Here is a 25,250-nt window from a genome sequence, read left to right on the forward strand (position 1 = left end):
GCCTCTATTTGGATATCATTGACGTACAAACTGATTCGTTTTCGTTCGCTAAAACAGACTCGGTAGGTTATTTAGAATCCCACATTATTTCGCTCAACCTTAGTAGCGCGTCTGCACTGGCCTTCTTCGCAGCCATGAAATCCTCCCGGTTGTCTTCGCCTCTCGGGCCCCTCAGTATCTCCGAGAAGCAAAGGTCAACAAGAACCTTGAGCTCTTCGTAACTGAACGGCTCACCATCCACAGTAAGCGGCTTACCGGGGTTCGCGGCCAGATATTCCTTTTCTTCTTTCGCGTAATCGAGTGCCTTCTCGGCCCCCTCTAGGAACCAGTCGAGGAACTTGGCGCTTCGCGGTAGAGCAACAACCTCACGATACTCTTCCGCTTCTGCGGTGTCAATTATAACGTTCTTGAGATTTTGCTGCAAGACAAGGACATCGAGTTGGAGTCGTAATGCGCCGTTCTCATTCATGGCCCAGATGTAGCGGGTGCTAGAGACGAAGACTCGGTCTATGAACTGAGCGAGACCGGAGGTGATAAATTGACGTTGGGCAGCTCCCAGATACGTTGAAATATTCGTATCAAAACTGATCAAATCTTTGTTTAACTCAAGGATCGCTGGTGATGCTGCAGTTGGCTGGCTCGTTAGGAGATGCCAGCAACCACCACTAGGCGGTGGGGCGGGAGTAGCGGGTTCTGAGGTGCGAATAGGTTGAGGATTTGGACCGGCCATAGTCCGCGTCAACATATGGATAATGCCGCATCTAATATCGATATGTAAAGCGAATACTGAAATGACTGCGAGGTCGCGTAATGATTGGAGTGTGGTGTCGAATGCGGTTGCGGTTTCGTGATTCAATGGAAGGTATATAGGTTGATTTATACTATCGCGTTTAGGCTTCATGGCGCTGATCAGCGTCCAGCGGCGGTTTGCCGTCCCGGACCCCGATTGCGATGGTCGTGAGTCCACCACCGGCTGTCGTAGTTTCGCAAGGTTGCTAGCAAGCCATTGCTATACCCTTATTAGTTACATCGCTAGAAGCAATGACTTGGCAAGTACTAACCATGCTATTATGAAGGAGGGAAAGTGACACCACCGACTTTGGGTCAGATATAATGTCGAGGGGCTCTAACGGTGTTGTATCTGTGTGTTTTATCAGAAGACCGGTTTCCTGTTTGTGTTAGCATATATCTTAGTATCATAGATAAAAAAAAAAAAAAAACTAGCAAATCAAGTACCTTGTCAACAACTTCCTGCTTGTTGGGATCCGATCCCTGCCATAGTTCGACGACGAGATCGCGTATTGGTCCAGTTTCAGCAAAACCGGCTGCCGCTTTGAGCTGGACACCACCTCTTCCTCGGGGTGAGACCTTTGTGACAATGGCTTTAGACAAGTTAATAAGAAGAACGAGGTGAAGAGTTTTGCGAATCCTTACTTTTGTACCATCCGCAACACTTGTCGTAGTACGTCACTATTTGACTGAGAAGGAGCTGCGTAAATGCTTGATCGTGAGGGATACTGGATAGCATTCTACTGAACTCTCTCACAATCGATATGAATTTCACCGTCCCCTAAATGTGAATCAGCGAAAGTTCCATCGATATGAAGGGCTACTACTACTGACCTTGAACAGTGGTTTTGGTGAGACTGTCGACCATTGAGGGTCTTCCGTAAAAGCATCCGGTGCAATGAAGCTGAGGGTGCAAAGCTCGGTGACGGTCTCATCGAGTTGCGGTAAGAAGACATTGACAAGGAAATCGTCGAGGAATGAGGTAAGAGAACCAGTCACCATATCGGAATCCACGGGAACAACATCCTTGAGTCGTTGGATAAATGAGAGCGACGGCGGTAAGAGGAGGCTCATATTGAATACACTAGGTTCAATAAGAATCTTGTGGCCGGTACCCTGCCGAGCGTCCGAGGGTCGACTTTCATCTGATTTCTCCTCCGATTTGGATACAAGACCAGGAACAGAAGACCTCAGGATTTCGTCCAATTCGTTTTGTTCGGCCTTCATCTCCGTTGTACGGCCAGCCTCGGACAATTTGAATAGTTTCTGAAGGTTGTCAGCATAACCAACCATGACAGTGTTGCGGGAAGGCGTACCTTGTTCTTGTCTCTATATCCCGAATAGAGCTGACGCCGCGCATCAGCCTCTTCATCTACTGGCCTAATGGAATCGCCGTCAGTAGCCAAGTAATCATGCATCAACGACCGGATCTAGACGTGCATAGAGTTAGTAAAGCGTTGGTTTCAAAACCATTGGTTATTTTGCATACCTCGCTTTGGTAAAGTTTCCACAGCTCCTTAAATCCACCAGCCAGGGAGCTGCTTTTTGGTATACCCTCACGTTCTACAATGGCTGCTATCACGTCATGAATGACACGGTGCCCCTCTGCAATTGATTCAAACTTCGCGTAGAGCGTCCACAGGAACTCGGATAGAACATGGCCCCGCTTCTCGATCACTTCCGTCGGGGAGTCGGTCTTTCCATCTTGCGCCATAGAACCTCGTGGAGTTGGATAACGTGAATCAATCTCCGCGTTCGTTTTATCGACTACCGTGAAGAGCTCGACCGGCAGTCGCTGCTCGATGCGATGAACTGCAATATCCAGATGACCCATTTTGTTCAGAGCTTCGATAAGAAGTTGAAGGTAAGAGAAAGTGTCGGCCTCGGGATTTCGGGAGGCGTCTTCCACCATGGGTGTGGACGCATCAAGCCTTGCGAGAAATCCATAAACAGGCCGCTCCCAGGAGCCTGCCCCATTCCCATTCATACCCGTGCTGTCCGACTCTTGAGTTGGGGGCTTCCATCTATCAGAACAGTAAGGTGATTTGAGGTAAAGATGATCATGCAATTCCTCGACTAGGATATCAGTTATAGAAGACTCTTGGTTTTCGAAATATGCACGAATGTCGCCAAGAGATCCAATGTTCTCAAGCTCTGAGCGTCGTAGAAGCCGGAGGGCGTCATGAAGCACTTCCACGGCACCTAAAAACCGCTTGTCAGATAACCTAGATTCAAGCTTTTCAGGAAGAGACTGGATTTCCTGGATCTGGCTGAACAACTGGATTATGTCGTCATATTTTTGAGAAGATGTCGCTAACTCCTTCAACTCAGGCTTTGTAGACATCAATCCACCTTTCGCGTCTTCTAGCGCATGTTTCAAACCTCGGACTCGCCCTTGGGAGCTTTGTATGCTGGCCTGGATTTTGTGGTATGTCCCGATGGAACTGTTGAAGCCCTGGTGGTGCTCATTGACGATGGTTTTGAGGGTCTGCTGAATTGTCTGATGTACATTAAGGAAATCGGGCTCGCGCTCTGCCTTTCCGAGCGTGCTGGTGTCCATCAATTGCAGAGCAACCTGCACCGGTACACAGTTGTCCGTCGCCACGAAATCCCACTCGCGCTGGATGGAATGTAGAACATCTGAGCAGATAGGGTTTAGATGTTAGAATACGTCAAGAATATCGGGGAGAAAAGAAAGAAAAGGGGAGAGAAGCACGCCCAACACATACCCTCAACAGCTTGTGCTCTCCCGCCAGTGGGAGCCCTCCGCTCTCCGCCCTGGTTGCTGGTATTTCCTGGCCTACTGGGTTCTCTCCGAGACCTCCCACTCCCGTCACCTGGATTTTGGGCTCTCCTTTCTCTCTCCGGGTCTGGTCCACGTGTCCGTGATCGCGACGAGGAGTAGGAGCGGTCATCTCGGTCGTATCTGTCGCGGCGCCGCTCCGGCGAAGCGGCGGGTGACAAAGCGGGCTGTTGCGATGCTTCTGGGTAGAATCCGCCATAACCTCCAGGGCGCCGGTCTCTTCCCCCGCCGGCGCCATATCCATTCACACCCAGATTGCTATTGTTGCCATATCCGCCGTCACCGCGATCGTAGCGGCTGGTGTCGGAGTACCCGTAGCCGTTCGCGTAGCCACTCCTGCCACTCATACCAACTTCTTAGCAGTATCGAGAATCGGTATAGACTATTACCAAGTCCTCATGTGCGGGGCGAGTCGGCGGAAGGATAAACGAGCCTGTGCCGGCTTCTCGGTGTCAAGGGGTCGATCTGGTTCAGAAAGTAGGGGATGCGGGCATCGTCGCCAAAGGACGGAAGACGACCTGGAATTCAGGGCAAAATCTGCGAGAGCGCCCAATCGCAAATAAATAGGCGCAATGATCCGTCAAGATGTAGAGGGTTGGAGGGGGCGTGAATGCTGGTAAAAGGCCGTTGCATCGGAAGGACAGCGATTGAGCTGCCCAGATCCCAACTTCCAAGTGGTCAGGCGATCTCCACATAGGCCGCCAGCCACGTCCCACAATGGGGAATGAAAGCAGGCAGCCTTGGAACTACTCGACAATGTACAACTCGTAAATCGAGAAGGTGAATAATCTCGGGTTAAGGACTGGCCCAATGGTTGGCTCTCTATTCAAGTATGGATATTTCTTCCAATATCTATCTACGGTACCCCGTATCCCTTCAAAACCCTCTTATTTTGAGATGGGTTGAGTCTCACGCTGAAGCCAGTTACGAGTGATTTCATCATTCTCAAAAAACTTATGGGTCTTTTCCCATACTTCCGCATGGTAATCATTCAACCACTTGATCTCAGAGTCACTGAGAAGTGAGGGCTCAATCAGGTTGAGACCGATAGGGCACATTGTGACATGCTCGAAACCCAACCACGGTCGTTCACCAAATTTATGAGTAGTTTGAACCTCACGTACCATAATAACATCTATCTAGGCATCAGTATATCAATCTCGGGGGGCCATAGCAGCAAAAAACTCACTCTCAATACGGATTCCGAACTTGCCGTCCTCGTAGAAGCCGGGTTCTGCAGTGGTTAGTCAAATAACCTAATGGTGTAGATACAATTTGCGTACCGTCAGAGATAACGTTTCCGGGTGCAAGAGGGACCTCTGTGTATTGGACACGGGTGCCAATTCCTACGGGGCCTTCGTGCACATTCTAAAAACAGTCAGCGTGGTGCAATGCAGGTCTCACGAAAGTTCCGGTATTACCAGATAGGAGCCAATGCCGTGTCCTGTTCCATGTAAGAAGTCAAGTCCCTCCTTCCACAGGTATTGCCGAGCCAAAACGTCAAGCGCAAACCCGCTGGTACCCTTCGGGAATACCGCGGAATCAAGTCCAATACAACCTTTGAGAACTAAAGTGAATGCTTTCTTTTCGAGCTCAGTGGGTTGTCCGAAATGGTATGTCCTAGTTACGTCTGTAGTTCCATCCAAATACTGGGCCCCGGAATCGCACAGGTAGATAGCGTTGGGATCAATAACTGAGCAGCTTCCCTTTTCAGGCTTGTAGTGGATGACAGCTCCGTTAGGGCCGGTTGAGGAGATGGTGTCAAAAGAGAGACCTGCAAACAGCTCGTGTTTGGATCGGATCTGCTCCAGTCTATCAGCTGCATCAACCTCGTCTAAAGTCGTTTTTTTGTTGGTCAGCTCGTTCTCGAGCCAAGCGAAATATTCGACTAGGGCAGCCCCATCACGAACATGGCAAGCCCTCATGCCTGCCAATTCAACATCATTCTTCACAGCCTTTGCGTCGCCAATGGGGCTACGAGACTCGTCGACATGTTCTTCACCTCCCAAGCTCAGATTCAAGGCCCACGAAGCTTTGTTGGAAAGAAGAAATTTGGAAGAGGGAGCCTCAGGATCCTGCTTCTTCGCTTCGCTAAGCGCCTTCGCGTCTGCGAAGATAGAGTCGTACGGCTTTACAATAACATCGTCTCCAAGGTGTGCCTTCACCTCAGGTGTCAACTTCTCATCCTCGATATAAAGTTCAACGGTTGTCGGAGTGACGGTGCAGTAGGAGAAAAAGACCGGGTTATAGGGGATACTAGAAATCATCCAGTGTCAGGCTGAGAGCATTGTCGCAATAGAGGTGCGAACTTACTCGTTTCCTCGCAGGTTAAGAAGCCAGGCGATCTCATCAAGCATGGCTACAAGTGTTGTTAGAACGCACTTCTCTTAAAGATCGGGTTCAACGTACAGATAACAAAGCCAGCTGCTTTTTTGCTCTCCAATTCCTTCCGTAGATCGCTCACCTTCTCCTGAAAGCTCTTTCCTGCATACTTTTCAGGATGAGCCCTGACCTTCTCTCGTGGAGGTGCGGGCCGATCGCTACCCCAGACCAAATCAACAAGATTTTGTGACACGCCCACCAATGAAGCACCGCTTTTCTGAAGCGCCTCGGAGAGGCTGCGAGCAGCCGCTGTAGCTAGTTAGCAAGTTTTCTTAGACATAATTAGAGTTTTGAGTCCTCACAAGCTGTGATCAAGGCCGGGTCAACCCCGACTACTTTACCACCCTCGGCTTGCTGGGCTATCCTACAAAGGCATTCAGTTCCTGACGTACTGAGAAACGGATAGCACGTAATCCATACCACTCTTGTGAAGTCGGGACACCCTCAACACCTCGCTTGAGAAGGGTCCAGTTGTTATCCAGCTGCTTCGCCGCTTGGTTGAAGTACCGGCCATCGGTAGATAGAGCTGCCTCACTTAGGGAAATGATGGCGGTTCCAGCAGAACCAGAAAACCCGGAAATAAACTCTATATATCAAGAAGTAAGCCTATGGCGCTCGAGAGTGATTGCAGGCGTTGTCGCGTATTTCGAAGGTAGGAATGGGCGCAAGGTTACCTCGACGACCATCACAGGGCGCAATGTATTCCGACTGGTGACTATCTTCTGAGGGAACGACTGCAATAAAAGTCAGAGTCAAGCTTGATTCCAAACTGGTACAAGGGCTATGGGATGCCATACTATATACATCGACTTTGTGCTCTTGCATCAACTGCCGCAAGCTGGACAGGCGTTTGGAAGTATCCACGGCTCCCATGTCGACGGTGTATCTCGGGGTAGATACAGAGAAGAACCTCGGACCAAAGCGCGGCAGGCTTTGAGTTGGCCGGAAAGCTAGAATCCAGGAAAGCCGAGCTGGGGGACGGGAAAAGAGCATCGACTGACGCAATTAGAAAACGGATCGAGCACGTGTCCTAGGTAGAATACCTCGATGGCAAGACGAGTAAGTGCACTTCAACAGAATTGACGATGCGCTGACAACAAGAGCACAATGGAGAATGGGTGATTGTGGGGTTATCCGTGTGTTATACAAAAAAAAAAAAAACGCTGGCCTCGGAAGACTGGAGCTCGAGGTTTGAAGCAGCAAGCAACCGGACCTTGATAAGACGGGATTGGAGTTGACAGCAATGTTGGTGTGGAGTCAGCGTAATTTAGAGTGAGCTCTTACCGGAACTTTACATAAATTACCAGATGATAGCAGGCCTTGACAATCCTCTTGAGTAACTCTCTGGGCTGGTACTGGTGGAAGCCAAAAGCTTGTTTGATAAAAAAGATGTGTAACTCATAATTATCAGCAGTTATATGAGGTACAGCCAAATTCCCCGTAACTAAGTGATATTTCACGGTTTTTCTCCCCCCCAGGAATTCGTTTCCCCCTCCTTGTTATCAGCACGTGATTGACCCTTTTTCTTATCGGTCCATCTATACCACTGCGGCATCGTCAAGTCTCCAGCCTTTTTGTCCACTTCCCCAGGTGCTTCGGCCGTCTCCATGGACCCCTCAGGCCAGGCCGTAGATGCCCAGATCCTCATCAATGAGGCAAGGACGGTAAGCTGAAACGACCTGCTACTAGTCGGATTATAAGCTGACTAGCAATTTCCAGCTTGTTTCTCAACTTTATGATCCAGCAAACACGGGTAACCCCGCCAAGATCAAGATTATTCAGGAGCATCTCCAGAATCTTCAAAAAGGACCGCAAGCTTGGATTATCGCAAATACCCTCCTCACGGATGATAATACAGACTTGAGATTCTTTGGCGCGCTAACCTTCACCGTCAAGGTCAACCATGACTGGTCTGTTTTTGCCTTACTGCAATTGTACTGGAGATCTTACTCACTTTTTTGCAGGTACAGGCTGGCTGAGAACGATTCGCGTGAGCTTATCGGCCGGCTTATTGATCACTATGTAGTCTTGGTCAATGGGGGAGAGCGCGTCGTTATACGAAAATTGGCCTCTACCCTGGCAACGATCTTCTTGAAGACAGATGCGCCCTGGACCCGCGCAATTTTAAGCCTAGGTGCATCTTTAGCAAATGGGAAGAAAGTCCACGAGGAAGACTGTGGCTCACTTAACTTACAAAATAATATCCTTCCGGCGCTGTCCGAGAGCCATATTATCTCCTTGCTGTATTTCTCAAATATTCTAGCAGAGGAGACGGGTCGCCTGGGCATGGAATCACGGAAGGCTGGAGATACCCGGCGCATTTCTGAGAATATCCGAGATGCATTCATACTCGTGGGATTTGTCCTTTCCCAAATATTGCAACATAGCGCCTCCGGTGGCTCTATTGCTAACGAGGTTCTTGGAACAGAAGCTATCAATTGTTACCATGTCAGTTTTGCCTCATTCCGTTATGCCGTTCCTATACCAGTATCTAACTCTATGTTGCTAGGCTTGGATCTCTGTTCGAAGCTCATTCCAACTGCATGATGCCATGCCTGTGTCTCAATTGGTACCAGCTACGAATTGCGTAATTCGAAGCCTATATTTACCGGCTTTATCAAAATCCGCTGGGCATATTCTGGTTGAGCTCATGGGATGGCTTGAACCCGTATTATCACAGGACCACGTGGCAGCTATTCATGAATACGTTATCAGTGATTCCGGAACCGCCCACATCTCCTCCCTCCTGGAAGGTGATTTCGAAGACGAAAATATCACTTTCATAGAGTTACTCCTGTCATTTTCGACAGTAAAGAGGTCCCGACTTTTTACACAACCTTTAGATGAGAGCCATGAAAAAATCATCACACTCCTTCATACTTTGCTCAAGACTCCGGGGTACGCGGCGGTAGACGACTCTGTGTCTCCTCTTGCCCTTGAGTGGTGGACAGAAGCAGCCGATGACCTCCAGGAAGAATTCCTAGATCCCGAGGAAGGAAAGGGTCCTGAAGCTGCTAAGCAAAATCTTGCTCGCGCCGCTTTGGACTGCTTCGAGAAGCTCAAGTACCCCACTGGAGAAGAGCTGCGAGAATGGGGCGACGACGAACGTGCCGAATTTGGGTCTTTTCGGCGAGACGTGTGTGATTTCCTCCTTGCCGCCTATCCCATACTTGGGGTAGATTTGATACATGTATTTCAACAACATGCAAGGTCTTCGCTAGCAAGCCAGGATTGGAGAACCTTCGAGTCAGCTATTTTTTGTGTTGCCCAACTCTCGGAGGCTGTTGATGAGAACCAGCACGCTGACGATTGTTTAAACGCAATATTTTTCTCTGATGAGTTCGCCCGTCTATGCGACGACAGTGAGGTCATGATCCCCGACAAAGCTCGCCAAACTTTAGTGGATATGCTTGGGAGATACCGATCATATTTCGAACGCACCCATGCTTTGCTTCCTCGGGTTCTCACGTTTCTGTTTGCATCTCTGAATGTTGCATCATGCGCCCCAGCAGCCTCTAGATCCATATCCTATCTCTGCAATTCGTGCCGCGATGCTCTCAAAGTTGAGCTTCCCGCATTCATCAGTCAGTTCGAGATATTTCGACTCAAGCCCACTGCTACTGCTCAGACAATGGAGAAAGTGTTAGAAGGCATCGCTGCGATAATACAAACTTTATCCGCTGATGAAGATAAATCTCAATTCCTTGAGAGAATCCTAGGGTTTTTCGTCGAACAAGCAGAGCTTGCTCGGAATGAAGCTTCACATGGGTCTATAGAACAGGCTTGCATGCGCGGTCACATGGTTCTTCGATGCCTTGCGAGTATAGGAAAAGGCCTAAGGTCAGATAATGAAGTGATATTGGATCTCAGCAGTGAAAAGGACGACGGCCCGTATCCACCTACGTACTGGAACTCGGGGAATGGCGCTGTGTCACAAAACTTGATAATGCAATGCATGCGGCTTCTTGTGATGGACTTTCCGTTCGATGCGGCCATTATCGAAGCGACATGTGATATTCTGAAGGCTGGGTTTACTGAAAGAAAGGGGCCATTCGTCTTTCCACCCACATTGACTGTTGACTTCGTTAAAAGCATACCCCTAGGCACCTCCGGCGCTGATATGGTGATGGGCACAGCTTCTGCATTTCTAGCTTCCCACAGTTCGCACCCACACAAAGTAAACGAGGAAGTTGTCGCATTAATCCTTCATGTATACAACACATTTTCCTTGGTGCAAGAGAAGCCAGAGCTCTATGACCCGGAACTTGCGAACAGCGGGATTGACTTTCTTACTCGCCTACTTCCGAAATATCATCCATACTTGCTCGAGCTTACATACACTCCTCAAGGAGTTGGAGAACGGCCACCAGTTATCGAAACAATCTCAAATTTCACGCTCTTCTCATTGCAAGGCCCAGAGCCTATCCCTCTTCGGTCTGCTTCTCAATTCTGGGTAAGCGTATTGAACCTCCCCAACGACGCCGAAGCTGTGCAGAAAACAATTCATAATTATCTGCCGGCGCTTTGCCGCATACTCGTTACACAATTGGCGGGTCGGTGTGCCCGATCGGACATTGAGCATCTCACAGATGTGCTCAGACGAGTTGTATTTAAACAACTAGGCCATGCACGCCCACATATCACAGCAGCACTGGCAGATATAGGAAACGACCATACAGGCCAAGGACACGCCAACGTCCCTTCGCCAGAAGAGAGGCAACGCTTCCTCTCGTCTTTGCTCGCCGCACGAGGCGCCAGACAGCAAACACTCCAGTTAGTACGTACTCTCTGGGTCAAATGCAAGGGAGCCGGTTTCGATTATATTGGCTAGATATCAGTAACTTGACGCAATTCACGACGATCATGAAACATGAAGAGCTTTCATTTGGCCACGGCTGCAAGTAGACCTGAATTACATCCTCCAGCAAGGGGATTACCAAGTAGGTATAATAAATAAGCTGATTTCTGCCAACGCTGACGTGGTACTATCAGGCTCTGCGAACTCACCAAACTCCTTGCCGTTTCATTTCCCTTAATCACACGACACCCGAAGCCCAATGTTGGGATAATTATAGCTCAAGTGGGTCAATATGTACAAACATCAGCCACTGAGGCGGTGCACATACCAGGCATCAACAACACCTGTCACCCAATAAAACAGCCCTGCACGGACCTAAAAATCATTCTTAACGTCGGTGAATGCCTGACAATTTACGCCCTGTGCGAGTTTCGCCCAGTCTGTGGCGGTGCGATTCACAAATTGCAGACAAGGCTGAATATGGTATTTCTCCCACGTTTATATTCAGCCCTACCCATCCAGCTTTGCACTTCCCAGTGCATACACTATAACAACACCCATGCCGTACTTTAACAACACCCCGGAATCCAAAGTATCCCGTTCGGATTCGAAAAATCCAGCAACAACATGCCGTGGAATCACTTCTAGCGGCCATCCATGCCGCCGGTCACTGGCCTCGTCGCCCAATTCATCACCACCAAGAAAGACGGCCGGTAGAGTCAACAACAGCCAAAATGCAGACATTACCGCCCTTTACTGCTGGCAACACAAAGATCAAGCCCAGTCAATCCCGAGCCAACCAACATGGAAACCAGACCCCGCGCAAAACCGGCGACGATCAAGCATCGACACATTAATGGACCGCCTCGGTGTCCTCAATATAAACGATCCGCAATCCCAAAAACCACCGTACCCGCCAAAGAAGAAACAAACCAAACGCTCATTCTGCTGTTTCGATATCATAGAAGAAGAAAACGATGAGCCGGCCCCAAGACCAAGCGCACCGCGCCCTCCACCCGTCCCGGGACGCCCTCCTCAACAAATGAACCAAGTCTCACCTCTCCCACCATCGACAACAAAACCACCCCCTCAGAAATCAACCAGCAGATGGATCCCATCTACTCTCTCCCCGCAAGCAGCCTCCCTTCTCGCAGCTGAACTCGCAAAACCAATATCCGCAGCCGACGAACCAGGCTACATCTACATGTTCTGGGTAACGCCTGAAACATCATCAAGGTCCGCTCCACCACCGTCCGACATCGCCTTGTCTCTCGTCCCGTTAGCAAATAGGGGCATAGATATCGACGGCGACGACGACCCCGATTACGACGATGACAGCGACGAAACACCCGAGCAAATCCGACGCAGCAACACCGCCATTATCCGGGCAAGAGACTTGAATACGCTGTCGTCGAATCCAACGCCCAACAGCCCAGGAACGGTGAAGTTGAAGATTGGTCGGACGAATAATATAACTCGAAGGTTAAATGAGTGGACGAGGCAGTGTTCCAATCATCTTACACTTATTCGGTACTATCCGTACACTCCGTCGTCGAGACGCGGCAATGGAAAAGGTGTTGGTAAGGGCTTGGAGCCGGGAAAAAAGGTACCCCATGTTCACCGAGTGGAGAGACTCATCCATATTGAGTTGGCGGATATTCGAGCGCGCGACCTAGGGCAGTGCCCAGAATGCGGAAAGGAGCATAGGGAGTGGTTTGAAGTGGCTGCTGAACGGGATTCTCTAAAGAGAGTTGATGAATGTATTCGTCGATGGGTGCGCTGGGCACACACTCAACGACGGTGATAGTATGTAATAGCTCTAGACTAGACTATATGCCATCTATATCCCAAACTCACTCCTCAAATGAAGGGCTGCCCTCGACCGATATCAGAATAGTTAAAACTATAACCAGGGTAAACGTAACTCGGATGAGACAAGGGCGCTCATTATTATCGATCTCGGCGCTGTTTACTGCGGAGTCCTAAACCTTTTCCTATATGATCATATTAGATTCGCTTTTGTCAGGGTTTAACTTACGCTTAGTTGGACATTTATCGCTGAAACCATTTCTTCTCACTCGCTTGTTTTGTTTTGCCCGATTCGTCTCATTCCAGCCTTGCCTTGGTTTCTCTGAGCTTTCTGATGATATTTCTTCCTCTGATGGTTCACTTTCGTCGTCCGCATCGTTTGAGTAATCAGAGGGAATTAACTCTGGGTCTCGATACTCGCTTACATTGAAGCGAGATTAAATCAAGGGTATGATAAAATGGAGAGGTTTTGTATGCTGTAGATTGTCTTCTCCCACGGGATCTTGTTCGCTCTGGGAGTCTCGGCTTGGTGGCGGATCTTGCTCAGGCTGGTTATCCTCTTCAGAGTCGACAGGCAACTAGCCGTAAAATCTAAATGCAGCAGTGCAGAGGCTAGGTCCTTTGTGGCTTTGCGCTCGGGCGACTCTCCATTTCTATACTCCGATTCATCCGGGTATTCAAGTAGGCTACGCAATATTAACTGAGCAGGTAGTTCACGGATGGAATGAACGCTAGGCGACATCGTCGTGAAAAAGAAGCAGCTGTCAGTGAAGGGATATTCCGACGCTTGGGGTGTTCGTATTCGGAACGCGAAGGACTGTATAACTGTATAGGTAGATATTGATATGTAAATAGAAACGTACGGCTCTTGGTTATAAATATAAGTGGCCAATGGTATCAAAAAGGGCAACTTGGTGCAGCGAGGTGTGGACTATTGAACTAAGGGCCAAGCTGGGCGTAGCTGCCTGTTCCTTCCTCCTGAGTGGCTTCCATCTCCGTGGCAGCTTCCTTTTTCGGGTTGTGATATAACGGGGGGCTTCTATGGCTCCAAGAGGAAACTGCGGCCTGGGGAAGTATTATAGACTTGCAAGGAAGCTGCGTGGCCCGAGTATGGATGGAAGAGCATGCTTAATACTCTACAATGGTCTAAAATACTCCATGTGCTCATACATCGTAATTCTGAATAAAGTATACAATGCTGGCCTCCCGGAGACCGCAGAATCTAATGCAGGAAGTTGAAGGCCTTGACATCACCCACAAGTATACCGTGGTACACTAACTTTTCCAACGCTCATAAAAACGAAACACAAAAAGAATGTAGTCAAAGCAAGCACATTTACCAGCCCCGCTTGGCCAGCTTGTCTGCATCCTGCATCTGTGCGACGTTGATGCCAACCATGGCCTCCCCAAGGCCCTGGCTCACCTCAGCGAGAACCTTCGGGTCCTTGTAGTGGGTTACAGCCTGTACGATGGCCTTGGCGCGCTTCTTCGCATCACCAGACTTGAAAATACCAGAGCCGACAAAGACACCGTCACATCCCAGCTGCATCATGAGGGCAGCATCGGCTGGGGTAGCCACACCACCGGCAGCGAAGTTGACAACGGGAAGACGGCCTTTCTCGGCACTCTCGCGGACAAGCTCGTAGGGAGCTTCCAGCTGGCGAGCATAAGCACGGAGCTCGGGCTCAGGGTCAGCGGAAGATTGGAGAATAGCACGGGCACGGGCGATGTCAGCGTTGACAGTACGCATGTGCTTGACGGCCTCAACAACATCTCCGGTGCCGGCCTCACCCTTGGTACGGATCATGGCAGCACCCTCCGAAATGCGGCGGAGAGCCTCGCCTAGGTTGCGGCAGCCGCAAACGAAGGGAGCCTTGAAGTTGTGCTTGGTGACGTGGTATACGTTATCGGCGGGGGTGAGGACTTCGGACTCGTCAATGTAGTCAATACCGATGGCTTCGAGGATCTGCAGACACGCTCCGGTTAGCGCCGAAACTTTACATGGGACAGAATGGATAGCAAACCTGGCATTCAACAAAGTGTCCAATACGGGCCTTGGCCATGACTGGGATCGTAACGGCCTCCATGATTTCCTTGATCATCGAGGGGTCGGACATGCGGGAGACACCTCCTTCGGCGCGGATGTCGGCAGGAACACGCTCAAGGGCCATGACAGCGGCGGCACCGGCCTCTTCAGCAATGCGGGCCTAAGAGAGTCAGAGCTGCAGTCAATTGATGGATGTCATGAGTATATACCTGTTCCGCATTGACAACGTCCATAATAACACCGCCCTTCAACATCTGGGCCAGACCGGCCTTGACAGTGAAGTCGTTGGAGGCAGCTCCATTGGTCGCGGGGGCCTGGGAAGCCATTGTACGGGATGATCGGGTTGGAAGGAATGAAGTCTAATTCCAAAGCAAAGAGAGCGAGAGATACGGAGAAGAGCACGACAAAAGGAAGCGAGGGAAACGTGGGGTGGTGTCGAAGAAGGGCGCGTGAGTCACCGAAATATATACCTCAAAGCTCTCAATTATCTTCAGTTCGCCTCAGTTGCACTCGGGCCCAGAAAAACGTCCCCCTCACTCTGATTTGACTTCCCCGCCGAAATTTGGCGCTCGCCAATCACAGGGCCGCGACCCCTCCAAAGTTTGGTGCGCGGTGCAAATTCGGAAGATCCTTAGTTTTCCGCGGGATAGCCAGATTTCAGGAACCACTCCGAAGGCATTTTTGGTTGCCTGCACGGCTTCGAGACTTCATGATTATTCAACTGTCCCATGGGGTCGGCTTCGTAGGGACTGCCCGCAGAACACAGATGGTCCAAAGAGAGCAAGGGAATCGATCGGTATCGATCCGCCACAGTTCCGAGAGGAATCCCGAATTTGCCTTCCCGGGTGCTATGAAATGTGGAGTTACAGCGAAGACCATGTCGTTTATGATAGGGAGTTAGGAACCCGGTGAATGCAGGTGTGCTAGTGGGGTGAATTTGACGCGGAGATCAACCTCCATTTCGCGCATCGCTGTCACTCGAGAGTCGAGTCGCTGAGACTTCGCCCACCGGGTACCCTGCACGGAACAAAGTAGCCCCGAAGTATATACTGCCGTCATCTACCGCCCAATAATACCCCAGCATGACGTAAAGCGCTACCGAGGATATTACCCTCCTTGTTGACATTCGCAGACATTGAAGCTTCATTTTCATTGTTATATTTCCAAGCTACATTAACTAATTTTCCATATTGTCAATTGATACAAAACCAGTCCCCAGAATGGCATCCGGTCTCCTCACGCTCTCCCGGACCTCCGCAGTCGTCGGAATCGGCCTCGGCTTGTCCTTCTCTATGCTCCCTTCCTCCCCCTTTCGCGCCCTCCCTATGAAATGCGATTATACAGCTCCCTACAGCAGACCCGAGTCTACAGATACTGCCTGGGCCGTTCACCCCCAAGATCCACAGGTGAAGAAGCAGGGAACGACTGTGCGCCAAACGGGGATATTAACAGCCTCGAACATGCGACAAGTGAGCATGGGGAGTGTGCTGGGTCTGGTGGTTGGAGTCGGGTTGAGAGCATTTTCTCGGGTTCTGGTCGTACTTTTTGGCATGGGAATTGTAGCAATTGAGGTAAGATCTCGGCTTCTTCGAATGCGAAAGTAGGCTCACAGCGGTACTGACGTTGTTTGTAGTGGGCTGCTTCGAAAGGGTACAATATCCTTCCTGTGCACCGACTGCAGAGATATGTAAAATCCGTCAACCTTGAGAAGATGGTCTCACGGCATGTGCCGTTCAAGCTCAGTTTTGGTGCCACCATGGCTCTGGCAGCTTTTGCCCAATTCTAAGCCGGATGGTTCACGAGACACAATCATTTAAGCGTTGTGTTGGAATATATAGGACAGTTCATATATGCTGAATGGTGAACTTAGGTTAGACAAACAAAAATATATAGGGTATCATGAAATTTTGCCAATGCGCTTCATGCGAATACCATATCAACCCATAACGAGGTCTTCCAGAACTCCTTCCATTTCATCGCGAGACAATGGGACACTGAGTATTTCCCCTCCACTTGTATCCATTCTCGAAGTGATCATCTGGTGATCATGGAATTCCTTCAACAGTGTCCGGAACATCATCTCAGAAGATGCGATGAACTCTTCAGAAGCCTTCTGGTATAACGCTCGGAATTCAATTCCTGTCTCGTCCTTAGGACCATCTGCTGTCCCGTCGGCACCTTCCACGTCATCTTCTGCATTTTGATAGTCATCCACAATTGAGAGTAATTCAATAATGAGCAGTCGGTACAAGTTCTGCGCGTTTTCTGGAAGACTTTTCAACACGAACTCAACACCCTCTTTGCCTCCAACACGTCGTCCTTTCCGACCAAGGAGATTATGAACTTCCTCAACCACATCGAACTCTGCATCAAACGGTACAAATGTCGTACAATCATGGAATACAAAGTTGAACTGATCCCGGAGACTGAGGTCCCACATCAACAGAAAATTGGGCGTGTCTGCGGTTACAAGAAGGTGTATCTTCGGTGTAGCTGCCAGTCGAGCAAGCAAAGCTTGGTTCGCTGCGCGACGAAGGGTCGGAGCATCGATAGAGTTGATAAAGACGGTTATTGGGTTCTGCTGGGGTCTCGACCTGAGAACTGACTGTAATAATTCCAATACTTCTATCGGTTGAGCCCCCATCTTTGAGGGAACATCAGCGCCAAGAATGGCTGTGACTACCGTAGCAAAAATGGAACGGATGGATATGTTCGGAGTATGCCCGTTGGCAATGATGACGGACGGAGGACTTGCGCTGTGCTTGCGATACAGCCAATCCGCAAAACTGTGAGTGAGCCGGCGCTTTGAGCCATATCCGTATAAGCAAATATTAAATCCCTGGTGGAATTCGAAATCCCATTGAGGGAACGACCTGCGATGGAGATCGTTGAGGAATACGGTTTCCCGCTTGCATGGGTCCTGGTATTGCGCGTGCTTCTCGAAATAGTCCTCATGGGTCAATAAGTTCACTTTATTCAGGTTGTTGTTTGATGTCCGTGGTGGTCCAGCGCGATTCTGGAAAAAGTACCGTTCATGCGGCGGCAAATCTCCTTCGGGCGTAGGAGAGCGCTTATTCTTTGCTCCTTTAGGTCTTCCAGCACGACGCTTCGGGGTTGCAGCGGTCTTGTCCTTCTTGTCCTTCTTGTCTGTCTTCGACTCGGTGGTATCCACCTCAACCGTTTCAATCATCTCATTCTCTTGCTCGTTGGTATCACCCTGTGCCTCTTCGCCAGCTAATATCTCCTCTGCGAGACGATCGCCTCCGTCCCAAACATCCTCATCATCCTGCTCAAGGAGTAATCGAGCACTCTTTTTCTTCGCCGAACGGTCCGCACGCGCCCTTGTCGGAGTAGAAGCGCCATTTTCCTTGGTAGGTGTTGAGAATAAGGCCTTTGCTTTCGATCGATTCGATGGGGTTCTCAGTCCGGATACTTTGAGCGCTGCAGGTGTTTCGGCAGTTGGTTTCTGGGGTGTGCTCTTTACACGTTTCGAGGCCGGGGGCTCAGGCGATCCGTCGCCATTGACATGATCATTCTCGGTGCCATTGGCGTTCGAAGTCCGCTGTCTCTTCGGTGTCGAGGCAGGGAGCTCATCATCAACATCGGGTTGCTTTCGTTTCATTTTAGCAGGTGTTACGAAGAATGATCAGAGAACAAAATACCATTTGTGACACGGCCGGTGCCCTATAGCCAGCTCAAAGAAAACAGCTTGCAAGGCACGGACGCAAGGGAGAACTGGGGGCTTCTTATTGGAATGTTGATCTTCCTTCAGGGTTCGAGTCCTTGGGTCTCGATCTGCGCGTGGAACGCGACTTGTTAGGACCGACAGTTTCTCCGGTATCCGCGATATCGGAGCGGCATTTATTGACCGCAGCTATCGTGAAGGGTAGATCTCTCAGACGGCATCATCGCGGCCAACCACGGGAATTGGGCGTTGTCATTGTGGGAAGGGTTCTTTTCTGATCCAGCTGTGGTCTTATCGTCCACATTGCCTTGAGAGCGCACAAAATCGAGTCACTTATTGAACTCCAGCTCTGAGTCATTTCCACTTAGAGCACAAGGTATTTAATTCCCGTCAAAACTTCTCGGTTTCCGAGACTGCTCGGGATACCCTATTCCTTTATGTTGGTTGGTTATTTACTAACCTTCCTGCGTGTCTAAACAGCCTCATGGCCTCTCCCGCCCAACCCACAGCAGCCATGGCTGCTTTCGCCCGGATGGCGAAAGGCCAGGTGCGATGCTACTCCGCACCTGTGGATGTTGCCTTTCCAGCTAGCAAGCGCAAGTACATCCCGACTTCTGGCACATATCCCAAGGGGTTCACTGTTTCCGGTACACATGTCGGCGTGAAAGCGACCAATACCAAATTCCCGGACCTCGCGCTCATCTCCTCCGAGACACCATGTTCTGCGGCTGCCGTGTTCACAACCAACAAGTTCCAGGCGGCTCCAGTCCAGGTTAGCAAGACGATTCTTGATTCCACTCAAGGTCAGGGGATCCGCTCCGTTGTTATCAATTCGGGGTGCGCCAACGCTGTGACCGGCAAGGGTGGTCTTGAAGATGCGACAAGCATGGCTACGAAAGTGGACGAACACACTGGCGTTGCCGAGTCTGGTACCCTCGTCATGAGCACCGGTGTCATCGGCCAACGGTAAGTATACTCCCAACGAGATTTTAGTACACATCGCTAACTCAATTGCTCCCCATCTAGCCTTCCCATCTCCAAGATCCTCTCCAAAATCCCCGAAGCCACGCAAAACCTATCCTCAACCCACGACGCCTGGCTCACCACTGCCCGCGCCATCTGCACAACGGATACATTCCCCAAGCTTCTCTCCCGCACATTTACGCTTCCCTCCTCCCCCGGCCGTACCTACAGTCTTGCCGGAATGACCAAAGGTGCCGGCATGATTCACCCCAACATGGCTACCCTCCTTGGTGTTATTGCTACAGACGCCCCCATCGTTCCCTCAGCCCTGCAATCGCTCCTCAAATCTGCTGTCTCGCGTTCATTCAACGCTATCTCTATCGACGGCGACACTAGCACAAACGACACCGTCGCAATCCTCGCGAACGGAGCCGCAGGCGGCGCCCCAATTAACTCCACCCAATCGAACGACTACGCTGTCATGCAAGAGATCCTCACCTCATTCACGCAATCACTCTCGCAGCTCGTCGTGCGCGACGGCGAGGGTGCAACCAAGTTCGTTACAGTCCGCATCCAGAACTCTCCTGACATCGAGTCCGCGCAGCTTATTGCGTCGACCATTGCCCGGTCCCCGCTTGTCAAGACAGCGCTGTACGGCCGTGATGCGAACTGGGGTCGGATTTTGTGCGCGATTGGATACACCCAGGGTGTTGCGCCGGGAACTGTTGTGCCGGAGCGAACGAGCGTTAGCTTCAAGCCTGTTGATGGAAGTCCTGTGCTGAAGCTCCTTGTGAATGGGGAGCCGGAGCTGGTAGATGAACAGCGTGCTGCTACCATTCTCCAGGAGGAAGATTTGGAAATTGTTGTTGACCTAGGTGGTGGTGAGAAGGGTGAACTTGGCGGCGAAGAAGGCGTGTACTGGTTCTGCGACTTCAGCCACGAGTACGTCACCATCAATGGTGATTATAGAACTTGATTAAATGTATACAGAAGCAAGCGACTTTGAATGCTCAAGATGAAAAAAATGGCTTGACATATGACATATTTGCGCGTTTTGGAGTAATACAAGCTAGAAACGCTTTTGAGTGTTTTCTATAGAATATGGTTACAAACCAGGTCGGCGCTATATACAGTTGTGGCTTGCTTTCCCAAAGCGAAGAGTTCAGCCCTAATTCACGTGCTAACAACCTTTCCATATATTTTCACGATTGAGAAAATACATCCAAATTACTCTGAGCCACAACAGTGCACCACCTGGTAGCGCGGGGAAAGATCATCAAAGGGTGGGGAAATACAAGAACCCACAACTTCCCTTGCTCATGCAACTCATCAAAGCGAAGAAAAGAAGAAAATATTGGCCAGGAGTCCCAGTTTAGTTACCAGGAACAAGGCCCTTGAGGCCACCGCCGATGTCGCCTTCACGAGCGGCGATTTCAAAGTAACCGTAGATAATACTATTACAATTTCGTTAGTTGACCGGCAATGAATATGCGTGGCAATGAGTACTTACGTAACGGCAAGAAGAATACCGGTACCACTACCAAGGGCACCGAGAAGGTCAGAAGCGACAGAGAGAGCACCAATGCAGGCACCACCGAAGGCGGCGGCAGTGGGGATGATACGCTTGAGTTCCCTGTACATGCTCTGCTCACGGTGACCAGCCATGACGAGACCCTGGTCCTTGAGCTGCTTCGCGACATCACGGGGGGCAGAGCCAGAAACCTCAATCCAAGTCTTGGAGAAGAGGGCACAGGCAACGAGCATAAAGGTAATGTAAACAGCGGTGTGGATGGGGTCGAGGAGCGCCTCCTTGAAGTTGAGAGGAGGGGACATGTAGTAGGCGACACCGGAAGCGGCGTGGAGCTGGGCAGAACCCTCACGAGGCTCCCAGACACCGAGAAGCTTGACAAGGATGTTGTCAGAGAAGCGGGAGTACAGCATCTGGCTGATAAGGAAAATGTTGGAGCACAGAGCGGACTGGAGCATAATGGGCATGTTGGAAGTGTAGAACAGGCGAACGGGGTACGAGCCACGCATTCCACGCTGGCGAGAGGACTTGACAGGGATCTCAACGCGGAAACCCTGGAGGTAGATAACAGCGGCGAAGACAGCAAGGGTAGCGAGCAGGTTCATGACGTTAGGCAGGTTCTGGCGGTAGAAAGCCTCGCGCAGAGCACGCTGCTTGTCGGACCAGGTGAAAAGGAGATGGAAGAGAGCAATGATGGCACCCTCGAATTCCGGGCCACGACCAGTGTTGATGGTGGTGGGGGAGAAGGCCTTCCACACAATAGACTCGCAAATGTTTGTCGCAATGAAGAGAGAGATACCGCTTCCAAGACCGTAGCCCTTCTGGAGCAGCTCGTCGAGGAGAATGACGACCAGGCCAGCAACAACTAGCTGGACAATCAACAGAACACAGATACCAGCACCAAGGTCACTTGGCTGGCCGTAGAGACCAGTCAAGACGTACACACAGGCCTGTCCGAAAGAGAGGATAATAGCGAAGAGCTTCTGGGCAGTCTGGTAGAGCTCACGGTCGGTCTTGAGGTCAAGGTTGACGTCAATGAGGTGGGTACCAGCGAGGAGCTATGGGAGGAGCAAATGAGTCAGTACAGCTTCAAGCTTAAGGAACATTCAGTTATTCAACTAGAACCACTTACCTGGAAAACCATGCCGGAGGAGATAATGGGGGTGATACCCAATTCCATCAGGGTTCCCCGGTTACTGGCGAGCATCATACGGAGCCAGTAAAGGGGATCCGAAGTGTCAGAGGAGACAATACCATACAGAGGCATTTGGCTCATAACCAGGAAGATCAGAAGAGTCAACTGCGCGCAACAGTCAGCATATTGAGTTTGCATTGTGGCCACCTAAGAACCTACCCCCGTCCACATCAACTTCTGGTTGAAGGGCACCTTGGTTTCAGGAGCTGCCACCTCCGGGAGGAGGGGCGTAAAGGGTTTGATGAGATCGAGAAATCGGACTATTCGCGAAAGTCAGTATCCAATGGCCAATTGAGGCGATAGGGGCGAGCAGCGTCGCAGGATTGCTTGCGATCGCGTGTCCGAGTACTCACGTCCGCTCATTGTGATCACCTCCCAGCTGGGTCAAAAATCGGGGATAAAAGGAGATGGGGAAAGAAAGAAGCTGGTAATACAACCAGCTTAAGGAGTGGAAGAAGGTATTTTAAAGGGGGGGGAGGGAAACGAATCAAGAAGAAGCGACGTGGAAGAAGAGAAGGGAGAGGAGTTGAGGTTGTGAATCTCCGTAGTGCCTCGCTGGCCACTTTCGAGTTTCCCCCAGGCGCGCTAAACCGCTTGAGGACACTTGGTCGCTTTCCCCGATCGAGCTGGACCCTCAGAGGCAAAGAGTTCAAGGTTCTACGCTCACTAAGGCTACTCAGGTTACTCAAGAATAAAGAAAAATGCGCGTTATTTGTGAATGGATCTCTGTTCCTATACACTAATTCTATATGGATATCTTTCGTTATATTCGTCTAGATACAGTCTTTCATGCAATATCTGGTATAGTATGTGATAACAAGGCCAAAAACAGTAAAGTACGTATGCCAGTTCGCCAGCTCTTATGGCCCAACAATACTCAGACAGTCGTCTATTACCATTTCAAGCTCGCCCAGTCGTATTTTGAGACCCTTATTCTCTTCCTTCAGAACGCCCATGACACTCCACGCTTCAGAGGAAGGCACACCGTAACAGATTTTACACTTCGACGGATTTCCCGCCCAAGCGTTGGTGATGCCACTAGATGCAAGTCCTTTCATAACTCTGTCATACGCCGACGAGCGAGCCAGGGGTGCGGATGTAGGTTTAGGTTCTTTCTGATTGGCCTGCAAAGTGGTGGATTGTGGCACAGGAAGGTTGACTTGTGAGACGTTTGACGAGGCGGGAACAATAGAAGTAGGCGTCTCAGCACCATCCCGGCGTGAGAAGACACTTTCAGCCACGCTCTCATCGCCTGACTCAAAGCCCGAGTCGCTGGGAAGAGTTCCATTACTCTGGCGCTTCGTGTTCCATTGAGGGGCCTGAAGTTCAACCGAGATGTCGGAGACACTTTCATCGTCCGCGCTGGACTTGACGAGCATCACGCTTCGTTGACGCGCTTCCTCTTCTTTACGGCGCATCTGCCTCTCCTGCTCTAGTTCTTCGGCCATGGCCTTCATGGCCATGTCCTGGCGGAGGACCTTTTCTGCCATCCCATCTAGCTGGATCTTGAGATGCCCGATACGCGTCTTTGTTTCTTCAAGCTCTTCTTGTTTCTCGGTCTTCTCGTTGATGACTTCGTGTAGCGCGAAAGTTCGTTGTTTATAGGCTGCCTGCAACCGCTGAATAACGTTCTCCGCATTGGTTCGTAGGTCATCAAAAGCCTCCTGACCATTCGGATTATTGGAGCTAGGAGGGAACAATGCTGCGCCGATATCGAGGTTCAGAAGCTCATCCTCTGCAGGCTCGGGGAGGACCTGTCTGTTTTCTCCTTGGCGCCTCAGGCCAAAGAAAGAGAGGGGATTCGACGAGGTAACTTGCTTCAGCGGCGAGGGTGCGGTCATGCGCTTTTGTGGTCGGCTCGTGAAGGTTCGTGATGTATATGAGGGGGCGTACGGCTCCTGGATGCTCGAGTCTTCCATACTGGTTGGTCCCGTCTCAAGGGATTTCTGGTCCTCTTGACGGTGCAGGAGCCCCAGGTTAGCCTGTTCAGATTTCCCCTGAAATAAGTCCGTCAAGAGCTTGGCCCCCACTTCTAGCTTCTTCCTGGCGAAACTGTCGTTCGATGGGATAGGTCGCGTCCGAGTATAATCGAGATCCTCGAAACTTTGAGCTTGGTTTCCAAACAACTGGGCAGAAGTCGGCCGAGGGTTGCGCGGTCGAATTATTTCAGTATTTGCTCGGCGATGCGAAGACATGTACGGGGTTTGTTGTGTATCGGGATGTAGTGACGGCGTATGGGAGCTTGATGTTAGGGCAGCTGCAGGTGTCTCTATGTGGGACAAACGGTGATCATCACAAGGCTGATACCTATCGTCTTTAAAAGACGGAGAAACCAGGGTTGAAGGAGGGACCGAACTGGTGATTGCTGGCGTGGCGGTCGCTGAAGGGCGCGTGGGCTCCGCGAGCATAGTTAGGCTTGACCTTGGCTGGCAGGCGGGGCAAGGAGACGGGTCTGGAATGGATAAGGAATGCTCTCAGTCACCGCGCCTGAGCGAGAGCTGGAATGCCACGTCGGTAGGGATGGGATGTCAAGCCCAATGCCTCGTCACGCACGTAGAGCACTGAGGCGAGTCGATGGAAAGGGGCAACGACAGTTCAGCAGCTCCAGGACAAGGCCTGAAGTTAGCAATGAGCTGTCTTGCTGCGACGCAGGCTGATAAGAGTCGCAGGCGATATGACAGGACCCTTTGAAACACGGCTGAGCTCGAAGGGAGGTTTCAGTTGCAAATGTCCCCGTCCAGGCCTAGGGGGAAAAGGAGCTGCGATCGCAGGCAATAATGAAACCGCGCCAAGCAATAAATCAACGGGCGTTGTTGATCCGCACGTGCTCCCGCGAAATGCACGAGCTCCAAATCGGCAATGATGAAGCTATTCGACTGGTTGTTCGTTGTTATACAGAAGGTGACCAAACTGAGGTTAGTTCAAAGAGTAGTTGAGACAACTTTCAAGTTTTAGGTGGTTGAATATGGCGAGGTTGGGATATATCTTTGAAAATGCGGTGGCTGAACCAACCCGTTGCTCCACTGAGTGCTGGGGCAACCCGGCTACAGAGAAGCCCACGCAATGGCAGCTTATGATTGGAAGGGTGGGAAAGAGGAAGGACGGCACTGATTTCATCACTGTTTCGAATCCAAGCCGGGTCGTCATAATTGCGAGTTGTATATTTGAAACGACGTATAATTGTGGCTTCTGGGGAACGGGTTATCCCATACGCACCCCTTGGAGTATACAACTGCCTTTATTCAAGCTTG

At 50.6% G+C, this 25,250-nt stretch overlaps 10 protein-coding genes across 10 annotated transcripts; 4 read left to right on the plus strand and 6 right to left on the minus strand.

Annotated features, from left to right (window-relative positions):
• Positions 1 to 67: 67 nt before the first annotated feature.
• Positions 68 to 3,939, minus strand: APUU_80148A (exocyst subunit SEC8; the record flags this gene model as incomplete). Its single annotated transcript, XM_041696396.1, has 8 exons — positions 68 to 1,009; positions 1,062 to 1,169; positions 1,237 to 1,382; positions 1,435 to 1,570; positions 1,624 to 2,055; positions 2,106 to 2,219; positions 2,279 to 3,429; positions 3,519 to 3,939. The coding sequence occupies 8 exons, from the start codon at positions 3,937 to 3,939 to the stop codon at positions 68 to 70; spliced, it is 3,450 nt and encodes a 1,149-aa protein (XP_041562031.1).
• A 540-nt stretch (positions 3,940 to 4,479) lies between these two features.
• ampp (aminopeptidase P) lies at positions 4,480 to 6,967 on the minus strand (the record flags this gene model as incomplete). The annotated part of the gene is made up of 10 exons (XM_041696397.1): positions 4,480 to 4,727; positions 4,782 to 4,826; positions 4,876 to 4,960; positions 5,014 to 5,848; positions 5,906 to 5,951; positions 6,002 to 6,223; positions 6,277 to 6,338; positions 6,395 to 6,560; positions 6,649 to 6,708; positions 6,772 to 6,967. The coding sequence occupies 10 exons, from the start codon at positions 6,965 to 6,967 to the stop codon at positions 4,480 to 4,482; spliced, it is 1,965 nt and encodes a 654-aa protein (XP_041562032.1).
• A 614-nt stretch (positions 6,968 to 7,581) lies between these two features.
• Positions 7,582 to 10,805, plus strand: APUU_80150S (putative importin 13; the record flags this gene model as incomplete). The annotated part of the gene is made up of 4 exons (XM_041696398.1): positions 7,582 to 7,638; positions 7,694 to 7,884; positions 7,939 to 8,422; positions 8,484 to 10,805. The coding sequence occupies 4 exons, from the start codon at positions 7,582 to 7,584 to the stop codon at positions 10,803 to 10,805; spliced, it is 3,054 nt and encodes a 1,017-aa protein (XP_041562033.1).
• Positions 10,806 to 11,331: 526 nt separating this feature from the next.
• APUU_80151S (uncharacterized protein) lies at positions 11,332 to 12,576 on the plus strand (the record flags this gene model as incomplete). Its single annotated transcript, XM_041696399.1, has 1 exon — positions 11,332 to 12,576. One exon carries the CDS (start codon positions 11,332 to 11,334, stop codon positions 12,574 to 12,576), a length of 1,245 nt encoding a protein of 414 aa, XP_041562034.1.
• A 1,341-nt stretch (positions 12,577 to 13,917) lies between these two features.
• SNZ1 (pyridoxal 5'-phosphate synthase subunit PdxS) lies at positions 13,918 to 14,954 on the minus strand (the record flags this gene model as incomplete). The annotated part of the gene is made up of 3 exons (XM_041696400.1): positions 13,918 to 14,547; positions 14,606 to 14,788; positions 14,838 to 14,954. 3 exons carry the CDS (start codon positions 14,952 to 14,954, stop codon positions 13,918 to 13,920), a joined length of 930 nt encoding a protein of 309 aa, XP_041562035.1.
• Positions 14,955 to 15,848: 894 nt separating this feature from the next.
• APUU_80153S (uncharacterized protein) lies at positions 15,849 to 16,414 on the plus strand (the record flags this gene model as incomplete). The annotated part of the gene is made up of 2 exons (XM_041696402.1): positions 15,849 to 16,199; positions 16,262 to 16,414. 2 exons carry the CDS (start codon positions 15,849 to 15,851, stop codon positions 16,412 to 16,414), a joined length of 504 nt encoding a protein of 167 aa, XP_041562036.1.
• Positions 16,415 to 16,564: 150 nt separating this feature from the next.
• ORC2 (origin recognition complex subunit 2) lies at positions 16,565 to 18,293 on the minus strand (the record flags this gene model as incomplete). Its single annotated transcript, XM_041696403.1, has 2 exons — positions 16,565 to 18,238; positions 18,291 to 18,293. The coding sequence occupies 2 exons, from the start codon at positions 18,291 to 18,293 to the stop codon at positions 16,565 to 16,567; spliced, it is 1,677 nt and encodes a 558-aa protein (XP_041562037.1).
• A 504-nt stretch (positions 18,294 to 18,797) lies between these two features.
• Positions 18,798 to 20,252, plus strand: APUU_80155S (bifunctional ornithine acetyltransferase/N-acetylglutamate synthase; the record flags this gene model as incomplete). Its single annotated transcript, XM_041696404.1, has 2 exons — positions 18,798 to 19,279; positions 19,340 to 20,252. 2 exons carry the CDS (start codon positions 18,798 to 18,800, stop codon positions 20,250 to 20,252), a joined length of 1,395 nt encoding a protein of 464 aa, XP_041562038.1.
• A 396-nt stretch (positions 20,253 to 20,648) lies between these two features.
• SEC61 (translocon subunit SEC61) lies at positions 20,649 to 22,362 on the minus strand (the record flags this gene model as incomplete). The annotated part of the gene is made up of 5 exons (XM_041696405.1): positions 20,649 to 20,730; positions 20,787 to 21,862; positions 21,937 to 22,104; positions 22,159 to 22,259; positions 22,353 to 22,362. The coding sequence occupies 5 exons, from the start codon at positions 22,360 to 22,362 to the stop codon at positions 20,649 to 20,651; spliced, it is 1,437 nt and encodes a 478-aa protein (XP_041562039.1).
• A 497-nt stretch (positions 22,363 to 22,859) lies between these two features.
• APUU_80157A (uncharacterized protein) lies at positions 22,860 to 24,407 on the minus strand (the record flags this gene model as incomplete). The annotated part of the gene is made up of 1 exon (XM_041696406.1): positions 22,860 to 24,407. One exon carries the CDS (start codon positions 24,405 to 24,407, stop codon positions 22,860 to 22,862), a length of 1,548 nt encoding a protein of 515 aa, XP_041562040.1.
• Between the last annotated feature and the right edge of the window lie 843 nt (positions 24,408 to 25,250).

The sequence above is a fragment of the Aspergillus puulaauensis genome, chromosome 8, assembly GCF_016861865.1.
Source record: "Aspergillus puulaauensis MK2 DNA, chromosome 8, nearly complete sequence".
NCBI lineage: Eukaryota > Fungi > Ascomycota > Eurotiomycetes > Eurotiales > Aspergillaceae > Aspergillus > Aspergillus puulaauensis.